This window comes from Mustela lutreola, chromosome 4 (assembly GCF_030435805.1).
Source record: "Mustela lutreola isolate mMusLut2 chromosome 4, mMusLut2.pri, whole genome shotgun sequence".
NCBI lineage: Eukaryota > Metazoa > Chordata > Mammalia > Carnivora > Mustelidae > Mustela > Mustela lutreola.
Genome location: NC_081293.1, coordinates 134,307,651 through 134,328,408, shown reverse-complemented (window position 1 = coordinate 134,328,408; position 20,758 = coordinate 134,307,651). Strand labels below are relative to the sequence as shown.

Sequence of the window (20,758 nt, the reverse complement as noted above, 5' to 3'; positions counted from 1 at the left end):
TTGGGAACTTAAAGCAAGATGTTTTAAACATACCTTTATATATTTTTTTAAAGTGTTCGGGTCTATGAATCCCCCTTTTCCGTTCTGTGTAAACACAAACCTACTTAAATAACTCAGGTGGGGAATGGAATGTGAGTTATGGATTTTTGCTGTTGTTTACACAAGACATTGGTGCGCAGTAGGAGGTGGTATTCGTTTTGATGAGGAATAATTACAATAATGCTATTGAGACAAATGCCTCAAATTGACTTTATGGAACACAGCCTAATTAACTTTTAGCCTTAATGGGATGTTAGCAGTAGTAAGGATGATCACGTTTCCCTTTTAAGCAGGTATCAATTATGCTGAATTGAGTCGGCTGTAAGCCACTCACGGCGGCTTCTAGGCCTTCTTCAAGATACGGAGAAGCCAGAGTCAAAGCTTAGATGACTCAGGGATTACCGATTGTTTCCAGCTGCAACTTACAGGGCATTCACTTATATTTGACTCCTTTTTATAATGTTAAATGGAAAAACAGCCCCTAGTGTCCTGCATGGGATGATTTTTGACTTTGTAGCCAGAGTGCAAGTGCTGAACATAGACTAGATTAACGTGGTTATGGTGGATAATTATCTCAGCGAGGGCCTTGTTTTTGTGCTGTGCTCCAGGTCCAGATCTAAAGGAATTAATGGATGTATCATGATAGAATCTCTATGAATGTCAGGGAAATGCTGGTTTTGATGTCTGTCATTGGGTTACTCTCCCCTTCCTGCCGTTCAAATGTTTTGTTGGCTTCCTGTGAACTCTTTTCTGAATGCAGGTTTAGCTTCAAACCCCTACTCCAAATGCTTTGTTTGCTTCCTTTGGGCTCTTTTTTGTAGGCAGGAACTTCTTAAAAATACAAGAAAGCTTAATTTCCTATATTTTGGGCTCTTGCTTTGTCAAGCACACACCCGCCGTTCTGTTTTAGGGCGAGGCTCCGAAGTAGACAGCAGCTCCCAGGCAGGTGCCAAGGTTGTGAAGGCAGATGCTGGAGCCTGGAAAGGCCTGCCCGGGGGCTTGTTGCTACCTATCACCTGACAAGGAAGAGGAGCAGCCCCAGGGACAGCTGAGAAGTGTGTGTGTTTTCAGGGAGCCTTAGTGCTATGTAGAGAAAACCCTGCTGAATCCCACAGACGTCCTAGAAGGGAGGTCAGGTTGGTTCCAGCCAACTCAGGTCTGACGTTTGTGGGTTACCTGTGCTGATAGACATACATGGGCTTGTGACTGGTGAGCAGAACTGGTCTTGGCGAGGTCAGATTTCTGTTTCCTTCCCTTAATGACTGTTTCACTTTATCTGAACAAGGGTGAGTTGGTTATAAGCCAACACTGGGCTGTGAGGACTCTGCTCACATGTCCCATTGTGTACTGTCTGGCCAAGCTGCCCTCTGGCCAGGGTGGGGCTGGTCACAGGCGCTGCTCAAATGCCACGCTGTGTGTCGTTTTGTGTACTTTGGTTTTTAACTTCATAAAGTGGTGAATCAACTTGATATTCTTTGAGTCGAACCTGCCTGACTTATACTTTCCCTGTAAATGATAGTGTTGAAGCAAGAACCAGGGGGTACAAAGACTCCTTCCCAGAGTCGTGTTCCTAGTTGGTGGAGAAGGATTTCAGAAGTGAGTGGAAGTCCTCTTACTTCATCACTGACGCTGTTGAATTTACTAGGGCTGTGTTTTGTCTGCTGGCTGTGGTGCATCTGTGTGAATGGGAGTAGTTTGTTATGGAGGTATGCATGTTAAAATATTATGAATATTTCCACATCCCTCTGTTCCAGTTTTATGGTTTCTAGTTGAAAAATGGATTTTAATACACAGAATTTTTTAGAAAACGGTATCTATACCCGATGGAACTCTTTTTCATAAATGGTATTAATGTAAACTCTCTTCCCTGTTTGGAGTTATTTCTTGTGGCTTTGGTTATGACTTGCTTGTGACAAACCACCCAGTTGAGCAAATGTTTGCTGAACATGCAGGGTTTGTGCAGAGGCCTTGTGCAAAGCGCCAAGAGGTACAGAGATAACAACTTTTTAGATACTTACAGTGCACAAGTCTGGGGGTCATTTCTGTGTTTATCCATCTGACGGGCTCAGAAGAAACAGCTGTAAGCAAGTGGGTACACCCTACAAGGCTGCTCTCTTACAGCAGAAGCCCTCAGGAGTTTGCAGCATAGGCCCTTATGGCAGCTATAAAGCTGAAACCAACACTCAGGTGTGCTTAGGGGAGCATCCAAAGTATAAACTTGAAGGACCAAATAGTAGCATAAGTACGGCTAGTTAACCTCCCCGATTTATAGTTGAGAAACAGGCCTTTCACTTTAGGTCTCTTGGCAGTATCTCATTTGTGATTTTGATTTGCATTTCTCCAATGACTAATGATGCCAAGCATCTTTTCATGTGCTTATTGGGGCATTTTGTTACGTTCTTTGGAAGATCCATTTCTAGCTTGTTATTGGGTGAACATCATAGGCAAATGTGGGTACAGAGTGAGAGGCCTTTTAAACTTTTTTGCCAAATTATTCTTTTGGTGCTAAGATTCACTCTTGAAAATAGAAGTAATAATAGTAACTGTCTTTATAATTTACAAAGTGCTTTTAAATACTCTGTTTCTGATAATGACATCCCAGTACCATGAGAGGTAGTTATCATTACCCCCTATTGTATGGGAAAGAATAAATGGACTTTAGGTAAAAGTTTGCATTTACAGGTAATATTCTGAGGAAAGTGATACTGGCTTTTCATTGGGTTCCCAAAGGAGTACCCCTAAGGAGTACACAGAAACTATTCTAGAGTTTAGCTTCTTCTGTAAGATCACAGACCTGTGATTCAAAAATAGTATGTTGTTTCCATTTTATTACATTTTCTCCAGGGCCAAGGCTATGAAAAATTAGTTTCGGTTTGTAGAGGGGGCTGTGCTTCTGAATGGTGCACAGTCATGCCTTGCTAGACATTTGATCATTCCTGACCCCCACCGATTAATTGCCAAATATGATAAGAAAAAGAGGCCCTTAGTAGGGGGTGTGTGTTTCTGTCATTTTCAGTTACTTTTTTTTTTCTTTTAAGATTTATTTATTTTAGAGAGAGAGCACGAGTGGGAGGGGCAGAGGGAGAAGGAGAGAGAATCTCCAGCAGATTCTGCACTGAACACAGAGCCCTGTGTGGGGCTCAATCCCACTACCCTGAGATCATGACCTGAGCCAAAACCAGGCGCTCAACCGACTGAGCCCCTACCCCCTCCAACCCCCGGCAGGCATCCCTGTCATTTTCAGGTACTTTTTGATGATCTTTTATAATCATGGGTATATATTTCATATATAATTATTATAATTTTAAAATAATCTACACATTAGGAGATTCTAGTTGCTCCAGATTCAGAATAGAGAAGCCTAGGTTGGCTACCAAATGTAATATGTGCGTTAACTAGAAATCTGTTGTTACTGGTTACCTCTCACATAGCATTTTCCAGCTTAGAAAGTGCTTTTACTTGTATTTGTCCTTGTGATGATCTTAGACATTAAGCATTTGCTCTTGTTTCTGTATGAAAGACAATCACACAGAGGCTTAGTTTTCTGGAATTGTTCAAGGTGAGATACATGGAACCGAAGCTAATTTTAATTTTCCTAAGTCTCTATCAATGTTTTTCAGAGTTTGGGTAAAATTTTTCTGAAGTGATTATTTTAAAAGACAGAGTCCTGGGACTGTCTGCCTCTCAGGAGTCTGATTCAGCAGGTCTGGATAGGGCCCTTCCACTGAGGACAGAGAAGACTGGTTGGTCACTTTCTTCTTTTTTTTTTTTAAAGATTTTATTTATTTATTTGACAGAGATCACAAGTAGGCAGAGAGAGAGAGAGAGAGGAGGAGGAGGAAGCAGGCTCCCTGTGGAGCAGAGAGCCAGATGCAGGACTTGATCCCAGGACTCCAAGATCATGATCTGAGCCGAAGGCAGAGGCTTAACCCACTGAGCCACCCAGGCGCCCGGTTGGTCACTTTCTAATGCAAGAGAGAAGCAGCAGTGGCCTGGGTTGGATGGTAATGCTGATGAGCCAAAGGACTGGACTCAAGAGAAGGGATACGCCTGGCCAGCCTTGGGATTTAATAGGATGGAGATAGTTAAGGACATGGTAAAACTCCCAGTTCACAGATTTTTCAAGATGAGTTTTAGGTTCAGGCACGTGGAAGGATGGTGATGGGTACTGAATGGGGAACACGGAGGAGGCTGTTTTCCCAGGGGCTGTAGGGCAATGCTTTGCTTGTAATTGCTGTTCGCATGTGCACAGCTGGGTTGTTGCCCCCTTTCTCAGTCTGGAGGTCAGATGATGCTATAGGAGTCCCACAGTACGGGCCCACGGACATGGGCATTTCCAAGGAATTCTTTTCCACGTTTTGTGAAGCCAGGACACTTCTGTTTCCAAAGGCCTTCCTCTACTTGCTCTAGGAAAAAGAGTCATCAAGAAAACAACAATGCTCTGAATTCATGAAGAGGCTAGATTTTGAAATTTGGGTTGCTTTAGTTACCCGAGAAACAGGATTGCCGACTTGGGAGGGAATGAAGCTAAAAATGTCTCTGAGTGTCTTCTCCTCAAATGGAATTTAGGAGTGAAGTTTCCTGACCCAACGGAGAGCCCTGAACACGAAGGTGTGCGTGTTTTACTGTAACTTTATTCAGGTCCCCCTTTTGTCAGAAGAGGATGAGTCACAGCTGATGGAGCTGGGAGTAGCACCTGGGAGTCAGAGCTGTGTCTCGTGCCCTAGACTGGACACCCACACATTGGCAAGGATCTCAGGTTTGGATGACAAAGCATATTCATGCTGATAATGCAACTGAACAGTTTCGGTTCTTTTTGCGAAGTGAGACTGACCCAGTATTTTGGCTTCTGGTCAGCATGTTGTACAGATCTGGTCTAGTCTTTTCAGTATAAAGTGGACATCATGGTTATTCAGGTTCTGAGCCCTAGAGAGTAGAGCTGTGGAAACTACTATTCCCAGGCGCTGGCGGTTGTCACCTTCCCTCTCCGGGCCAGAGATTTGCTGCTCCTAGTCAGCTGTGGTCTGGGTTTCAGAGTCCCCATCATTTACAATGCTGTATTTGTCATGCCGTCCTAGTAGAAGGCAAAACTTTCAACACAAAAAAGAAATTGTCCTCCCCCCACCCCACCCCAGCACCACCAAACAGAGGGAAATGTAACCTTCAGCCATGGCAACATCAAATTCTCATGCTTTGGAATTGATGGAACACTTTGAGTGTGAAAAAAAACAGTCACTTGTCGTAGAACTCAACCGAAGCCGTGATGTTTAACAGGTTGGTAGACAATAACAAGGTCCTTGTTTAGGATCGAATAATCCAAGCCATTTGTACCTCCCTTTTGTCCCTCACCTTACCATCTGTATTAGTTAAAATATCTAGACCATGGATCTTTAGTAGCCAGAGACCAGGATTTTATTTTCATTTTTAACATGTGAGTACTTTTTAAGTTGGACCAGTTGGAGATGAAGTACAGCTTCGGTATTGTTTCTTCAGTACAGCCCCACCTTGGTATTCCAGAGTGAAATGATTGAAAGTAGCTAATGTTGTTTACCCTCAGCTCTTCTCGGAGATTAGATTGTATTTTGTGTTCAGCTGGAAGGCGTTGCTAGTTTGTTGATGGGTGACGGAATATGTGATCCTGTCCTGGTCACTTGGAGGATTAGATGTAGGACATGTGGCATTCGTGTTGCCCTTTCTGCTCTCAGGGCAGAGGAAATCAGAATTCACCATGCTGCTGTGTCCATGGTGTTCGTCTGGCTGTTTTGCTGAGCAGCCGGTAAAAATGAGCATCTCCCCAGCCACTACCTACTGTGAAGTTTAACATTAAATCCCAAGAGCGAGGCAGTCGAGATGGACGAGCTCTGTACTTGGTTTCTGCTGAGGTGTTGCTGTGTGTGCAGGCCCACGGGCCACGCGGCTTCGAAAGACTCCTTCAGTTAAAGGCCCCATCCGGTGACCTGGGGAGGAAATTTCACCCTGAACTCTGAAAGTCTGACTGCGTGGGTGGAACATGGAGGCACAGAAAGGTGTTAAGAATGGGTACTGCTTATCTCTCTACCTAGTCCTTTACTAAGTTCTGTTTTTAACTCTGTTTAATAATATGTGGATCTTTATTTTAACCAGATTTTTCCCCCTCCAGATTAGCAAAGGATTGTGAAAATGAAGCAGATACCTGTATGTTGAAGAGGATACAGGTTCTGATACTCGAGGTGATACAGAGTTTTTGTGAAGGAAGGCTGAATGGGATACCATATTTTTAAAGCGAATCTTCATACATTTTCTTCCTTGTTTTCATAAATAGTTATGTGCATTTTTGCCAGAATTCTTCTACCAGGACTCCTAAAAGAGAATTCTTTTGAGTCATATCCTCATTGATAACTCCTTGCTTTTATTGAAGTTCTGGTTATTTTTTTTTAAATTCACAACTGTACAAAACAGAAAACATGCAAACTAGCCAGGGGTCTTTTTTGGTATTCTTGGCTTTATAATATAAATCATCTGGATCTGCTGCTTGTTTTGAAGGTCTCTTGGTCTGTTTTGTTTTGTTTTTGTTCTGATAAATTGTCCTCGGGCTGAAGCACAAACTTGCATATCTGAATAGAGGTGGAGAGAATTTTTGCATTCAAAATATACCCACTTGAAAATTGGAGATTATTAAGGAAATGACAGGCCTGGAACTATTAGAAGCATGAATGTTAGACCTGAAGTGGTATAGCCCCCCCTCTATATGTTTATTTCTGTACAGCTAGCAATTTTGAAGAGTTTGATTTTGTTCTTTCCCTCCAGCAGTCTGAATGGGTGTGCTGAAGTAGTTGGAAACGGCTGCAGTAAAAGCCTATTCCATTAATCATCATGCAGCAGAATAGTGGGAACAGAAAACTGTTCGCTGGCAAATAAGAAAGAGAAATTGGGTCTCCTTCCATGTGTTTGAGCACGACTGCCTTCGAGATAGCCCTGCGGCTTCTTGCTCTGCGACCTTCTGGCCTTGGGTGAAGGATGGCCCTTTCTCCTTAGTCTTTGCTGTCCCCAGCAACAGCTCTTAGCAAGGGACACTGGTGAGATCTGAGCTTCTTTGGCAGGGCTGCTCCGTCTTCCAGCTCTCTGGGTTTCCCACCAGTCCCAGGTCCTCCATTTTATTTCCATACTCACCTTTTGAATACTTGGTTCCATTTTATGGTCACCTGGCTGCTCTTCCTGTGTACTATGGGACGATCTCCTCTATTTCTGCTACTGTTATTTTTTCCTTCTGGTTTTTCCTAGGCCATCCCCCTGAAGGGAATAGGCAGTCCATATAGGTTAAGGTTGCAGCTCCAGAGCTGGACCGCCCAGGGGCATGTCCAGTTCATCTTCAGTGTCATGTGACCCTGAGCAGCTCTCGACCTCGTTGTCCCATCTACTAAAGGGAGGGGATGGTAGGGCCCACCTCAGTCCTTTGGGAGGATTCAGAGAGATGAAATAGGAAAACACAACAGTTACTACAGCGTAATACACACTTAATAGCACTTAGTACGTGGTAGCCTTTGGTTTTCTCCCCTCTGAGATCCTGCTGTCTCTCTTCCCCGCATTTATATTTCTGTCTCTATCTCTAGCCTTCTTTTGTTTATAGCTCAAGTTAAGCCCATCTCCCTCCAGTTTCTCATCGTGGCCAGCTGTCTCGTCTCTTTCCCCTTAGGTGTTCTCCCCCCCTGGTGGATTCTTCTGTCTCATCATCCAAGGGGAGAATTATTTGAGGTCTGTCTTGCTTCATTTTTATGTGCAAGTCTTCGTCAAAACTTTTCTTAAAATCTCTTATCCAGGTGTCTGTTACAGTGGTCTTACTCACAGGTTTACCCAAAGCAGCATCAGCTAGTGGTTACAGATCCCAGCCTTGGAGTCAGAGCTAGCTCAGGATAGATAGATCCCAGCTCTATCACCTCCTGGCTGTGTGATTTTGGGCTAATCAGTTACCTCCCAGAGCTCCAGGTTCCTCTCTGGGAGATGAAGATCATATTTCTTCACAGGACTATCTTGAGGCTTTAATGAAGTACCATGTTTTCAGTTCTTGGCCCGCCGCTGGCCGGTAGTGAGCGTGCCTAAGCATTCGTCTGTTACTGTTCTCTACCCGGTCTGGTCTTCATCTCGGTTCCTGTGGCTGCTTCAGAATGACTCAGCAGAGCCACTGTTCCTTACAAGGTGATTTTTTTTAAAGACTCAAAGAACTTACACTGAAAGGGTCTTTAGGGGATTTTAAACCATTCACCTCAACAAAAATCAGAGCTCCCACTTAGTAAGTGCCGGTCATGCATGACGTCTCGTTTTTACAACCCTCCGCAGTGGATGTTGCACGGGCTCTAAGATATATACTCCCCTAATCCTCCTCGGAGTGTCATGATTGATATTTGAGCTCTGCTCATTCCTGTTCCAAACTCCAGATTTTTGTCATCACAACATATTGCTTCCATAACTCCCTGTATGAAAATAAACAGGTTCCTTGACTTATGTTCCTCAGCCTGTCATGGCACAGATATTGCCAGTGACTGGGAGCCTGCTACTTTGCAGTGTAGCCCCCTTCACTGCTGGAGAGTTGGACAGGTTAAAGATTTTGGTGTTTTGTGCTAAAACCTGATCCCTGTATTTTTTTCTCTGTGGATTTTTTTTTTCTTTTTAAAGAAGTACAGGGAACCAGTCTAACTTTTTTACCTGGTAGTCCTTTTAACCTTTAAATATTTGAATGTAACTCTTACTTCTCCCGTTGTTCTCTGTTCCTCTGCTCTTTTTGGAAAGCTCGCTCTTTTCCTTGTACCCTCATCGTGCATGTCTGGGCTCTCCGTTCCACTTTTATCCCCCTGGGTTCAGATCTAGGAGCCATTGGGGTCTGGGCTCTGTGGGTATGCATTAGATTCGCCTTAAGCAGCTTCAGAGGTGCCGGTGAAGAGCTCTGATTTTCAGCTATTCTGCCATCAATAGCAAGGCTGAATATTTATTTCAAAAGCCATTCATTCTCAACTGAAGTGTTTATAGAGGCCCTGTGTGTTGGCTCCCTTAGGCCTCCTTATTTGTCTTTCCTTCACTCAGTCTGTTAGGGTTGTAAGTGAGCAGCGCCAGGAGAAGACCTTAGATTTGGTTCCTCCTGTCTCTGCTCTTGTTGGGAGAACAGTCCTAGCCCTTGGAGAACATAAAAGACATTTTTGTGAAGGAAAGTGTTTCAGAAATTATACTGTTTTCTCCTGAAAATCGACAACAGAATATCTGGAGCATTAAGAATTTTAAAAGCAAACTTGAATTTTTGTCTTTTCATAGTTACTAAGATTCCTAAATGTCAGATGTATTTTGTCATCAGATTCCAGACAGGCACATGATCCAGTCTTCTGAGGTGCTGTGCGAAAGCGATAGCAGCAGCGTCAGTGGGCAGAGCTGCCTGGGTTCGCATTCCAGCTTCGCGGCTTCCCAGGAGACCTTGGTTTCCTCAAATGCCATGACAAAGTTAATGGTCGAGCCCACCTCTTATGGTTGCTGTGAGCAGGAAGTGACTTTAAACTGTGACAAACTTTAGAACGGTGTAAATGCTGTTCACATAGTGGTTGTGTTGGTTGAAGTAATAGCTTTACTTCTTCACCCAGAAGAAGAAATAATCATGACATAAAGAGTTGCTCTTTACAAGGCAAGCTGCTTTTGGTTTGAGGAAACACTTAACTAAATGTTTTTACTCTATCCTACTATGTAGAGAATGATGTTCAGTTAGCTTCTTGTTTTTTATAGGATTTATGGTGACCCCAGTCTTTCAGAGCTGTTAAAAATGTATTCTAAAGTTGTTCATCATGAAAGTAAAAATGCTTTCGTGTTCTGCAGTGGGGGGGATCAGAAGCGGGTAGTGACACCATCCCTGTTATCACAGATGCAGCCCCTGGTCTGACTCTGGAGCACCCACCCCCACCAGGTTGTCCGTTTCCCAATTTGAAATTCCAAGTGGGTTGGTCTTAGTGTTCTGAGGAGAAGAGGGGGCCAGGAATTCTGGGGGTGGCCAGGGTGAGTGATGCCATTTTTGGAATCCTGATCTGAGGAGCCCTAGGTCTCTAGATGGGTTATGAGCTCTAGGGGAAAATGGTAACTAACTGAACACACCTTCTGCTGTTGTTGGGAATAATCTTGCCTTACAATAGCTTTAGCAGTGGGTCTGGCAATTTGAAGGAGACGGTGTTCATTTACTTTCAATTGAATACATACTGTGGTCATTTTTCACTACAGGGTGTTTAACAGTTGGTTTCTTCCTTCCTCTCAAATTGGAGGCACTTATATAGAGAACCCCTTTTTGTTTAGTAGAGTGTGATTTGTTCATCAGTTGGTTTTATGGAACACCTGTCACTGAAGGTTATATCTGTGGTTTATTGAGTACCTAGTATATCTGAGGCATTCTGCCTATGCCAGTAGATGGATGAACAGGGCGTGGTCTCTTTTCCCTGGCAGGTAGGGAAAGACAGGAATATAAACAACTGCTTCAAGTAAGATGGAATAAGACAAGTCACAATTGAGGTGTGAGCTGGGAGCCACATGACCACATCAGTTCTTTCCAGCTAAGAGACCTGCTTATATTTACTTAAGTGGTGGCATTGGAGTTAAGCCTGGAGGAAGTGGTAGGATTTCAGGAACTAGGAAAAGAAGCTGCAGTCTACACCAGGTGGAGGGAGGAGCGCAAACAAAGTTCGGATGTGTGGAAGGTCTGGAAGGACTGAACGTGGGGTGCTGGAGACCAGGCTGAGAGTAGCTCCTTGGATTTAGTGATGTGCCATGGCGTGGCCTTTCCAGGAGACCCACGTGGATATATTCTCTGTGCACTTAGGGATTCTGGTCCAGCAGAGAGGTGTGGGGGATTTGGATCTTGGAGTCAAGCCTTCTGAGAAATCTTTAAGGCCTAGGGGAGTAGAGCAAGGGGACTTGAGGACAAAGGGCTGACAGAAGCCTCCTTCCACCAGGGAGATTACGGTCCCAGAAGAGACTTGGGACCGGGACAGGTTGGATCAAAACTGGCAGATGCCATGACTGAGAAGAAGCCTTTGAATAGGATAAGAACTCTGATTCTTGCTGTTGTGTTGTCTTTTAAAATTTTATTTAAAATTTAAAATTTTCAAGTTCTACTAAAGTATTAAAAGTATATTATACTGTGACTCACTGTGTTCCCATTACGCAGTTTCAGTTATCAATATTTTATCAAACTTCCTTCATCTCCTACCTTTCTGGGGGAAGAGAAGGGAGATGGAGCACTTCAAGTGCATCATTTCTGCAGTGCTTAAGTTCTCACTAGTTTGTAAGGGACAGTTTGTTTTTATACTACTCTCAGTCATTGTCTTGCCAGAGTTTAAAAAAATAGTGACTCTCCCCTTCCAATTTACCCCAACTCCCTTCTCCTCTCTAACACCCCTTGTCCGGTGAAAAAATAATGAATACTGTTTTTCTGAAAATAAATAAATTGAAAAAATTAAAAAAAAAATAAATAAAAAGCCAAAAAAAAATAGTGACTCTCTATCAACTAATGACACTTCTTTTTGTTTAAATAATTTGAAGTCCTTGCGGTGGTTTTTAATTCCACAGATATCAGTTCTCACTGTGAGGGCCTAATCACGAAATAGGCAACGTCATGAGGAAGATAATGAAGTGCCCTCTGCAGACAGGATGCTTCTCCCACACTGCACCTGATGGGGTTTGATGGCAGCTGTTTATTTTGTGTGTACACTAACTCCTTGTGAATCACAACTGAAATCTAAATTGGGCTTCCTGTCTAGATGGGAGGAAAGAAAACAGTGGTACTGTGAGCTGACCCACATACCACCCAGTTCCTCGTTCTGGAGCAGCAGTCCTCATTTGGGACCTGTGGCCCTCTCTGGATGCATTGTTGTCATGCTCTTGGTGGTAAAGAGGCTACCATCCTCTAGTGCAGAGAGAGAGAGGGGAGGGATGCACTGGACAGCTCTCCATAACAAAAGCTTAACCCTCCCAAAATAGCAGTAGTGCCAAGCCTGAGAAACTGTACGTTAGAGGAACAGCATATTCCAGAGAAGCTCCTTTTTCAGTTTATTACATCACATGTTTGTGTACCAGGTTACCAGTGAGAATTTTTCTGTCTTCTTTGGAGAGAGCTTAATGTCCCTGTAGATGTTTTTCATTGGATCATCTGCATCACCTAAGTTGGGTTTGGCCGTATCTCTGGGCCTTCCAGACGTCATTCCAATTTTTATTTTCGTTGTGTCCTCGGACTCCAGCAGAACATGAAAGTGATTTGGTTTCTCTGGGCAGGAGATTTAAGGTAGAATGCATTTTCCAAGACATGTTCACTGGTCTGAGCAAAGTTCTGTCTGGGGAAGAAGAGGATAGCTTGAGGGTGTTATTTAACAAGCTGGTAATGCTTGTTAAATCAAGATACGATCTGTATTTCTTCACCCTGACTTGAAATTGAGCAGTCTTTTGTAGTAATTAGTAAACATAAATTATTTCACTTTCATTATTTGTAGGAAATACAGTTGGAACATGCAAAGCAAGCCTTTGTGCAAAGGGACAATGCCAGGACTGGAAAAATTACAGCCATTGACTTCCGAGATATCATGGTCATCATCCGGCCCCATGTCTTGACACCTTTTGTAGAAGAATGTCTGGTAGCTGTAAGTTTTAAAAAATAGTGACTCTCCAGGCCTTGGTCACAAAATACAAATCAGGGATTTACTTACTAAAAAATACAGGTAGTAAAGTTTTCTTCTGGGCCTATGGATTGATCAACTATAGGTGTGAGGTCCTAGAATCTCCTTTCTAAAGCTTCCCAGGTAATTCTGATGATCCTGCAGATTTGGAAACCCTCACACAGTGCTTTTGTTAGTCCCAGGGAGAAGACTTCCGGAGTGTTTCTGTCACACTCTGGGGTTCCCACAATGTTTACCATAGGCAGGAACTCAGCGTAGTGTTTCACTTTCATTTAATTTTTCCTGGTACCTCTTTTTAGAGGTATAGAATTCTGAGGAGGCCTTTCCACTTGGCACTGTGTTAATCTAGCTCCTTTCCTTGCCTTCCTGCATCCTGCCCTACACCATTTTAAACTCTTAGGTTAGCTATTTTAAATAATTACTACGTGTAGATTTATGTGCTTGTTACCTTATAAAGAAGTGCTTTTCCTAATAAATATATTTTGTCTTGTTAGGGAAGGACAGAATTTGAGACCCCAAACTGAAGTTTCATTCCATTCATATCTGTTTCCCTTGCCCCCAGAGAAGAAATATGGCTTCTTACAAATTCCGATTATCAGAGTTCTGACCAGTCTTAACCCCCCCACCCAAGCATATGACATCTCATAATTTTACCCAAATACGCTAGTTTGCTAGAAATCCTACCATTGCAAAGTCTGTACTTAAATGATTATTTATTGCCAGTTTTAAGTAACATGACAAATCATGATATTAATGTTAGATTGACCACTTTTCATACTGTGTTTGTGTTGGTATAATATAGTTTTACATGTCAAAGCACACGCACGTGTGCATGTGTATAGTATAGTTGTGCATGTCTAAGCCTCTCAGAATTGCTCATTAGATGAAATAAACAAACTTATAAAACATTTCCAATTGAAATTTGAACTCTGTAAATTACTACTGGTCCTGTTGTTATAATCCTACACATGTATTTATTTAGTTTTCTAGGACTTGTGTGTGGAGAGTATAAGCTCTGGTCATGATTAGTTGCAGTTACTTTTAAAATTCATTTATAGCTTTTTTTTTTTTTTTTTTAATGTGAAAGGAAAATACTTATGGCTATTTCTTCTTATACATGCATTCTTGATTACTTCCAAAACTAGCCTTTGATATATGTACTTCTGAATCTTCTTCATTCTATAAATCCTTTGTTTATTTTTCTTCTCCCCTCTTATTTTCAACTTATTTGAGGCTGCTGGAGGCACTACGTCCCATCAAGTTAGTTTCTCCTATTTTAATGGATTTAATTCACTCCTTAACAACATGGAACTCATTAGAAAGATCTACAGCACTCTGGCTGGCAACAGGAAAGATGTAGAGGTGACCAAGGGTGAGTGAGAATAAATCTGAATTTTTGTTAGTATCTTGGTGTATTATTATTAGGGTAAAGAAGGCAACCAAGAATTGACATTACAGATTTTTTTCTGTTCCATTGACACGTCTCAACCATGTGGCCCATGTGTGTTCTCCATCCTTTGATTAGGCAAACAAAAGCAAATAAAACAATCTTCAGCAAGTTTTAAATAAACTGAAGACAACCTTTGAATTAAGAAACCGTGTAAAATTTCCTGTTTCCAAATCGTGCTAAAAGCTGAGCTCAATTGGTGGCCCCTAAAGTGGCCTTCAGACTTACATGAGGAATTCTGTGAGCTCACACTGATGACAGCCTTAGAACGAGACATCCGCATTTTAATGTTTTTTGTTTGTTTGTTTTATTTTTTTTAATTTTTTATTAAAGATTTTATTTATTTATTTATTTGACAGGCAGAGATCACAAGGAGGCAGAGAGGCAGGCAGAGAGAGAGAGAGGGGGAAGCAGGCTCCCTGCTGAGCAGAGAGCCCGATGCGGGACTCGATCCCAGGACCCTGAGATCATGACCTGAGCCGAAGGCAGCGGCTTAACCCACTGAGCCACCCAGGCGCCCCTGTTTGTTTGTTTTAAAAGAGAGAGAATGGCCTTGAGAATTGCACAGCTTCATTAATATAACCTCCCAGGCCTGATGCATGTGAAGGTCTCTATCTGCTTCCTTGTTTTCTCTGACCTGCAGTTTCAGTCACGTCCTGTGTCATTTATCCCAAGCCTTCAGTGAGACACCGGGCTTTGAAAGTCAATGTTAGAGAAGCTCTTCTGCACACTTCTTACGGACAAAAGAATTGCAAAAATTCTTACCCTGTTTGGGTTTAGTGGAATTCAGTGACTGATAACAAAGTTTTGTGATGTTCACTCAGCCCAGCACCTTGAGTTAATGCTGCATTTAGCAGCTATTCCTTCTTGAATCTCTCCCTTTTAACTCTTTTTCCATGCAGAGGAGTTTGTTCTGGCAGCTCAGAAATTTGGTCAGGTTACACCCATGGAAGTTGACATCTTGTTTCAGTTAGCAGATTTATATGAGCCACGGGGGTAAGTAGCCCCCCCCCCCATTAGTTTAATAAAAGGAGGTTGGGGGTGGGGGTTGGAGGAGGACAGCACACTGGGAGAAAAAGAAGCCAAATAAAAGAGGACTTTGAAATACAGGAACAAAAAAGGGGAATGTTTGCAAATTTCATAATGCAGATTTTAATAAACTTATATTTTGTTGTTGCTCATGCTTTTTTTTCCCCCTCCAGACGTATGACCTTAGCAGACATTGAACGAATTGCTCCCTTGGAAGAGGGAACTCTGTCCTTCAGCTTGGCTGAGGCCCAGAGGCAGGTGAGCAAAAGGAATAAACTTGCTTCCCGATTTCTCTCCAGTAGGGTACCCCAAACCCTTCCAACTGACAGTTGCCTTTTCAACACCTATCTGACCTGCCATTGTAACATGTTGCACCAAAAATGCAGACAAATTTCAAAAGACTGCAAAGAGAAATTACTTAAGATGTTTTGGTTGACAGAGTTGCTTTCAAAGATAGGTTGATTTCTGCACTGCGCTGGAAGCCTGTCTCCCCTGCTCCCTGCCAAAATAGGCAGAAGATCTTTTCTTCTTCCCTATGCTCTGGTGTTGGGGGGTATGGGCCAGGTGTCCTGTTTTGGTGTCGCTACCCCAACGAGGTGGCACGCTGCTCACTGAGAGCCTTCTCTGCCCCACAGAGAGGTGCTTCACCAGCTCATTGTGTGACTGCCGTGCCTCCCATTTTTCTGAATATCAAAATGAGATAATTTTGTTTAGTCTGGAGTAACAGTTTGAAGGCTTTTAGACTTCTTTTCTCTGTGAAAGGATTCATAAGTTATGTGGAAACAATTTGAGGAATGCTAAATTTTATTTTATGGTTAACAGAAACCAATCTCGTGAAGTCATGAGAGTCAGAAACTTAAGACACGGGATCTCCTTGTTTAACTCTTGCTCGCCTTGCTGTGGACCAGGATTAGAGAATAAAAGCTTTCATAGCATGTATGTGTTGTGCTTACATGTTGTTTGTAAAGTAAATCTAGTCACAGACGAGCATCGTCTTAGGAAAATACCTCCTTTAAGGCAAAGCCACCTCTGAATCCTGTGAGACTTAACAGTTTTTGGCTTGGAGCTCAGAGTCTGTACAGAGACGCCAGTTTGACCACAATGGGTTGATGCGGGCTACATTTTTAGGACTGGCAGGCCTCGAGCCAGCATCCCTCCTTTCAGCTCCCCTCCCCACCCCAACAAACGCGGTGGTGAGTTTTGTGTGTAGCGTGTAACTCAAAGTGGTGGGTGTGTGCTCAGTAAATCCTAACTAGGCACCTCTGGAAAACCAGCTGGCTGTTGTTAAAAGAGGGAGCCGATGTCCCCGAGTGCAGGAGAGAGCACTGTGTAATCACGTGCAGAGGGAGAAGCAGCACTGCTCTCTTCCCTTTGATTTTTAGACACTGCTTACCAGACAATTATCTCTTCGTCTCTATGCAACTAGCTGTTGGAGAAATTTGGGGATTAAGAAAAAGCAGAGGGTTTTGTTTTATTTTGTTTTTGTTTTTTTAAAGATTCCTTCTGTTCTCCAGCTGGCAGTGGTATCCCACAATTTTTCCTTCCTGCCCTTTGCAGCTTTTGAGACTTTATGGTGGGTGCTCATTGATACTGGCCATGCAAGGGTCGGAGGAGAGTTACAGCAGGAGATGATGGGCTGTGGCCGAGAGGTTTAGAGCAATTCACAGAGGCCTTGCCTGGAATATTCTTTCCTATACGAATGCCAATAGGCCTGACAGCAGTGGCAGTCGTCCACCTGGTAGGCTCTGTGCTAGCATGTGTCCTCAACAGAGGGGTGCAGGAATGGGACTCTCTCCTGTCTTATGAGCATGCTACATTTTGCGTTTCAGAGCTTCAGAGAAGTTAAATGAAAATCTGGGACTCTATTTATTTTGTCCTTTCGATTAAGAGTTAGTGATAGCAGTAGGTCAGCCCCCCCCCCATTATTTTCAAAGTATTTTCACTCATTATTTTAATGCCAGACCTCTCTAAGTATTGCATATTTATATCCATATAAAAAAGTAGTGCCTTTCTTAGGGATGTATTTGTCAAAATGAAGTTACTCGTGATTTCCATCTATGCAGAGATAGAGTTGGAAACCCTCATGAAATTCGCAGAAGAAATGTTTTACAGTCTAAAGATGCATATTTCTGTGTAAAGCTGTTTTCAGTGAAGTCACTTTACAGGAGATTCCAAATTATCTCATCTATTAGAATTGTATAACATTAATAGCACCTAAAATTCAGTGGGTTGATAGTTGAGGTTGGTAATTATTTTCTTTGTTCACCTATTTTAATTATCATGGCTTTTGAAAAAAATTTTATTGAATGTATTTATTCATTCAACAGGTATTATTAAGCACTATCACCCTCATTTGACAACTTTGCTTGACATAAAATTGCTGTTTTATTTATGTAGACAGAAAAATGCAATACTCTAAGATGTTCTGGCATCAAAAACATGGTAAGGATAATAGGCCAAAAGAACAATAAAATAACGACTGGCCTGAAGAATGAATTTACTAAAAAGTGGATAGAAAAGAGGGGAAAGTAACAATTACCAGTAATACAACCACGTAGTTGTAGCCACTGTAAATATTTTGTGTTATCTCTGGGTGTTGGGATAGCCAAAATGTTAGTATGTTTCTATATGCATACATATGCCCGCAAATAATTTTAATTAAAAACAACATCATATTGTACCAGTCTTTAACATTGTTCTTAAAAGATTATAATGAAATATTTCAAACATTTATAAAGGTAAACAGGATCATATCATGAATACCTGTCTAACTGCCATATTCCTTTTAACCTATTTTCACTTTATATTCCCTTATGACTATTTATCTTAACATCAAATACTCTTTTACAATGACATACGATTTCGTCTTAAGGCTGTAGCATTTTTTAAAAGTTTATTTATTTATTTAAATAATCTCCTTACCAACTGTGGGACTCGTACTCACGACCCTGTGATCAAGTGTTGCGTACCTTATAGACCGAGCCAACCACGCATCCCAAGCCTGCAACATTGTTAACCAGTCCTCTGTTACTGGACATGTAGGTTACTTTCAATGTTTTTGCTCTTCAACAGTATTGCTTTTTAACATTCTGGTAGCTTGATCCATGTTCACGTACATGATTATTTTCTAGTCTGATATTTTATAAGGCGATCTGCAGGGTCAGAGGTTATGTACAAGAGTTTGGGTGTATGTTACCAAGTTTCCCTTCAAGTTTGTACTCGATTAAATGGTAGGTTATCAACTCTTGCCAGGCTGGGTATTGCCATTAGAAAACAAACTATGGTGATAGATGGTAGTTAGGTTTATCATGGTGAACACAAGGGTCCATCAGTGTCGAAATACTATGCTTTACACCTGAAGTTAGTATGTTGTAGGTCAGCGACAGTTCACTAAAATGAATAAACAAAACCCCTCAAACCTACCAGTTTGACTGATGAAGAATAATGTCTCCTTAATGTTTTTCAGTTTGGATCTCCCTGATCACTGCTAAGAATTAAACATTTGAAAATAGGTTAATAACACTTTTGGGGGAGTGCATAATGGTTTTCATTATGTTCAAATTTGGTTTTCAGCATTAACAATAGTAATAACTTTTTATTAATAAGAACAACATAATCTAATCCTGCCTTCCTCTTTGATATGTTAGTTGATACCATGAATTTGGAATCCAGTGGGCAGTTTAAAAAATCATATGTGCTCATTTCTGTTCTGTCCTTCTTTCTGTCTTCTGACCCTGCCCCCGACTCCTATATGTGCAAAGAAGAAGGCCTCGGTGGACTCATCCCGACCGGTTCTCCTGCAGGTTGCAGAGTCGGCCTACAGGTTTGGGCTGGGTTCCATTGCTGGAGGTTAGTCATGGATGAGTGCAGCTTTTTCACTTTTATTATTTCTCTGATTTTCCACCTTACGGTATTAAAGGACAGAGCCTGCCTTGGTCTTTCCAAGCCAGTTTCCTGCCTGTACCTCTGAGATGGGAGGAGAGCAAAGGAACCTGCCTGTGGTCAGGGCCTTTCCTCTTAGCTGCAGATAGGCTTTTTAAAAGACGGGTGAACGAGAAAGTTAGGCTGAAGCTGATGTGTTTTGTACATTTGAACTGTCTGGGACATCGTTTTACCAGGAGGCATCTGAGTGAAAACCCGTAGTTGTTTAGGAAAGTTGGAAAGTTGGTGCACTTTTACAATCTGTACGTGCACAGTTTGTCCCTTTCCTTCATCCGGCCTCTCTTTGACGGTGACCACCTTCCCCTTTCCTCTGACTGACCTGACTGCCTTCTGAACTATTGGCATTATCTGATTTTAGCTGTTGGAGCCACTGCCGTGTATCCTATCGATCTCGTAAAAACTCGAATGCAGAACCAACGATCAACCGGCTCTTTTGTGGGAGAACTTATGTATAAAAACAGCTTTGACTGTTTTAAGAAAGTGCTACGCTATGAAGGCTTCTTTGGACTGTACAGAGGTGAGTGCCATGTGCTAAAGTCATGTAAGGTGAAATAGTAGCCAGAAGGTTTGGTTTTCCATCTGCATGCCTGAAATGGATTAGGGAGACTGCATTACAATGGAAATGCAGCAGATTCTCAATTATCCATGCTAATGGGAGTAGGCTGGAGGCATCCAGGGCATGGCTAATCAAAACAGCCCGTAATCTGAAAGCCATTTATATTGCTTTTTAGTATGTTTTATTTCTTAAAATTATTTTTTATAAATATCCTCAGTGGGTTTTTTAAAAGGCTCATATGATTTGTCTTCTTGAAGTAACTCTGCTCACCAGCTAAAAGGAAAAGGCATCCTGGGGACGGAGCAGAGCCTACTCGGGATTAATGATTGTCCTTGAATATACCCCCCAAAAGTCCATTAAGTGGGTAAAAAAGTCCCAGTAAAGCAGGTTCATTGGAACCCTCTTTCACTGCCTCTTTCTTGGTTAAATTTGCCCCTTTCCTTCCTCTCACTCTGTACCCAGTGGAGTTGATTCATGCACCACTCTAACAGGTAGTCCTATCCAGCTGTTCCTTCCATCCTCTAAGGTTCATGAAACAAGGGAAACAGTAGCAAGATGTATGGCATCATAGAAAAGATCCCACAGATCCTAACTGGTTTTCTGTTGGCATTGGCTTAAAGAGGCTTGACTTTACTCCCCCACCTCTCTGTATTGCCTTCTACAAGGAGAAAAGAAGTAAGTGTATTTGATAAAATACAGTATTGCAGGGCGCCTGGGTGGCTCAAGTGGGTTAAGCCTCTGCTTTCGGTTCAGGTCATGATCTCAGGGTCCTGGGATCAAGCCCTGCGTTGGACTCCCTGCTCAGTGGGGAGCCTGCTTTTTCCTTCCCCTCTGTGTGCCTCTCTGCCTACTTATGATCTGTCTGTCAAATACAAAAATAAAAATCTTTAAAAATAAAAAAAAAATACAGTATTGTGGGGCAGCTGGATAGCTCACTTAGTTAAACTGTCCTACTCTTGGTTTTGATTAGGGTCATGATATCGGGGTCATGAGATCAAGCCCCATGTTGGGTTCTGTGCTAGGCACGGATCCTGCTTAAGATTCCTTCTTTCCCTCTGCCCCTCCCCCATGCACGTGTGC

General features: G+C 42.3%; 1 protein-coding gene across 4 annotated transcripts in view; it reads left to right on the top strand.

Annotated features, from left to right (window-relative positions):
- The window catches only part of SLC25A13 (solute carrier family 25 member 13), a 180,364-nt gene that overhangs the window by 90,320 nt on the left and 69,286 nt on the right, over positions 1-20,758 (top strand). For 3 of the 4 annotated variants that reach the window (XM_059171175.1, XM_059171173.1, XM_059171177.1), the window contains 6 exons: positions 12,522-12,668; positions 13,938-14,076; positions 15,054-15,147; positions 15,354-15,438; positions 18,942-19,029; positions 19,481-19,639. In XM_059171175.1, the coding sequence (XP_059027158.1) occupies positions 12,522-12,668; positions 13,938-14,076; positions 15,054-15,147; positions 15,354-15,438; positions 18,942-19,029; positions 19,481-19,639 (712 nt within the window). The remainder of the gene's footprint in view (positions 1-12,521; positions 12,669-13,937; positions 14,077-15,053; positions 15,148-15,353; positions 15,439-18,941; positions 19,030-19,480; positions 19,640-20,758) is intronic. The other variant, XM_059171174.1, reaches the window with a different exon arrangement.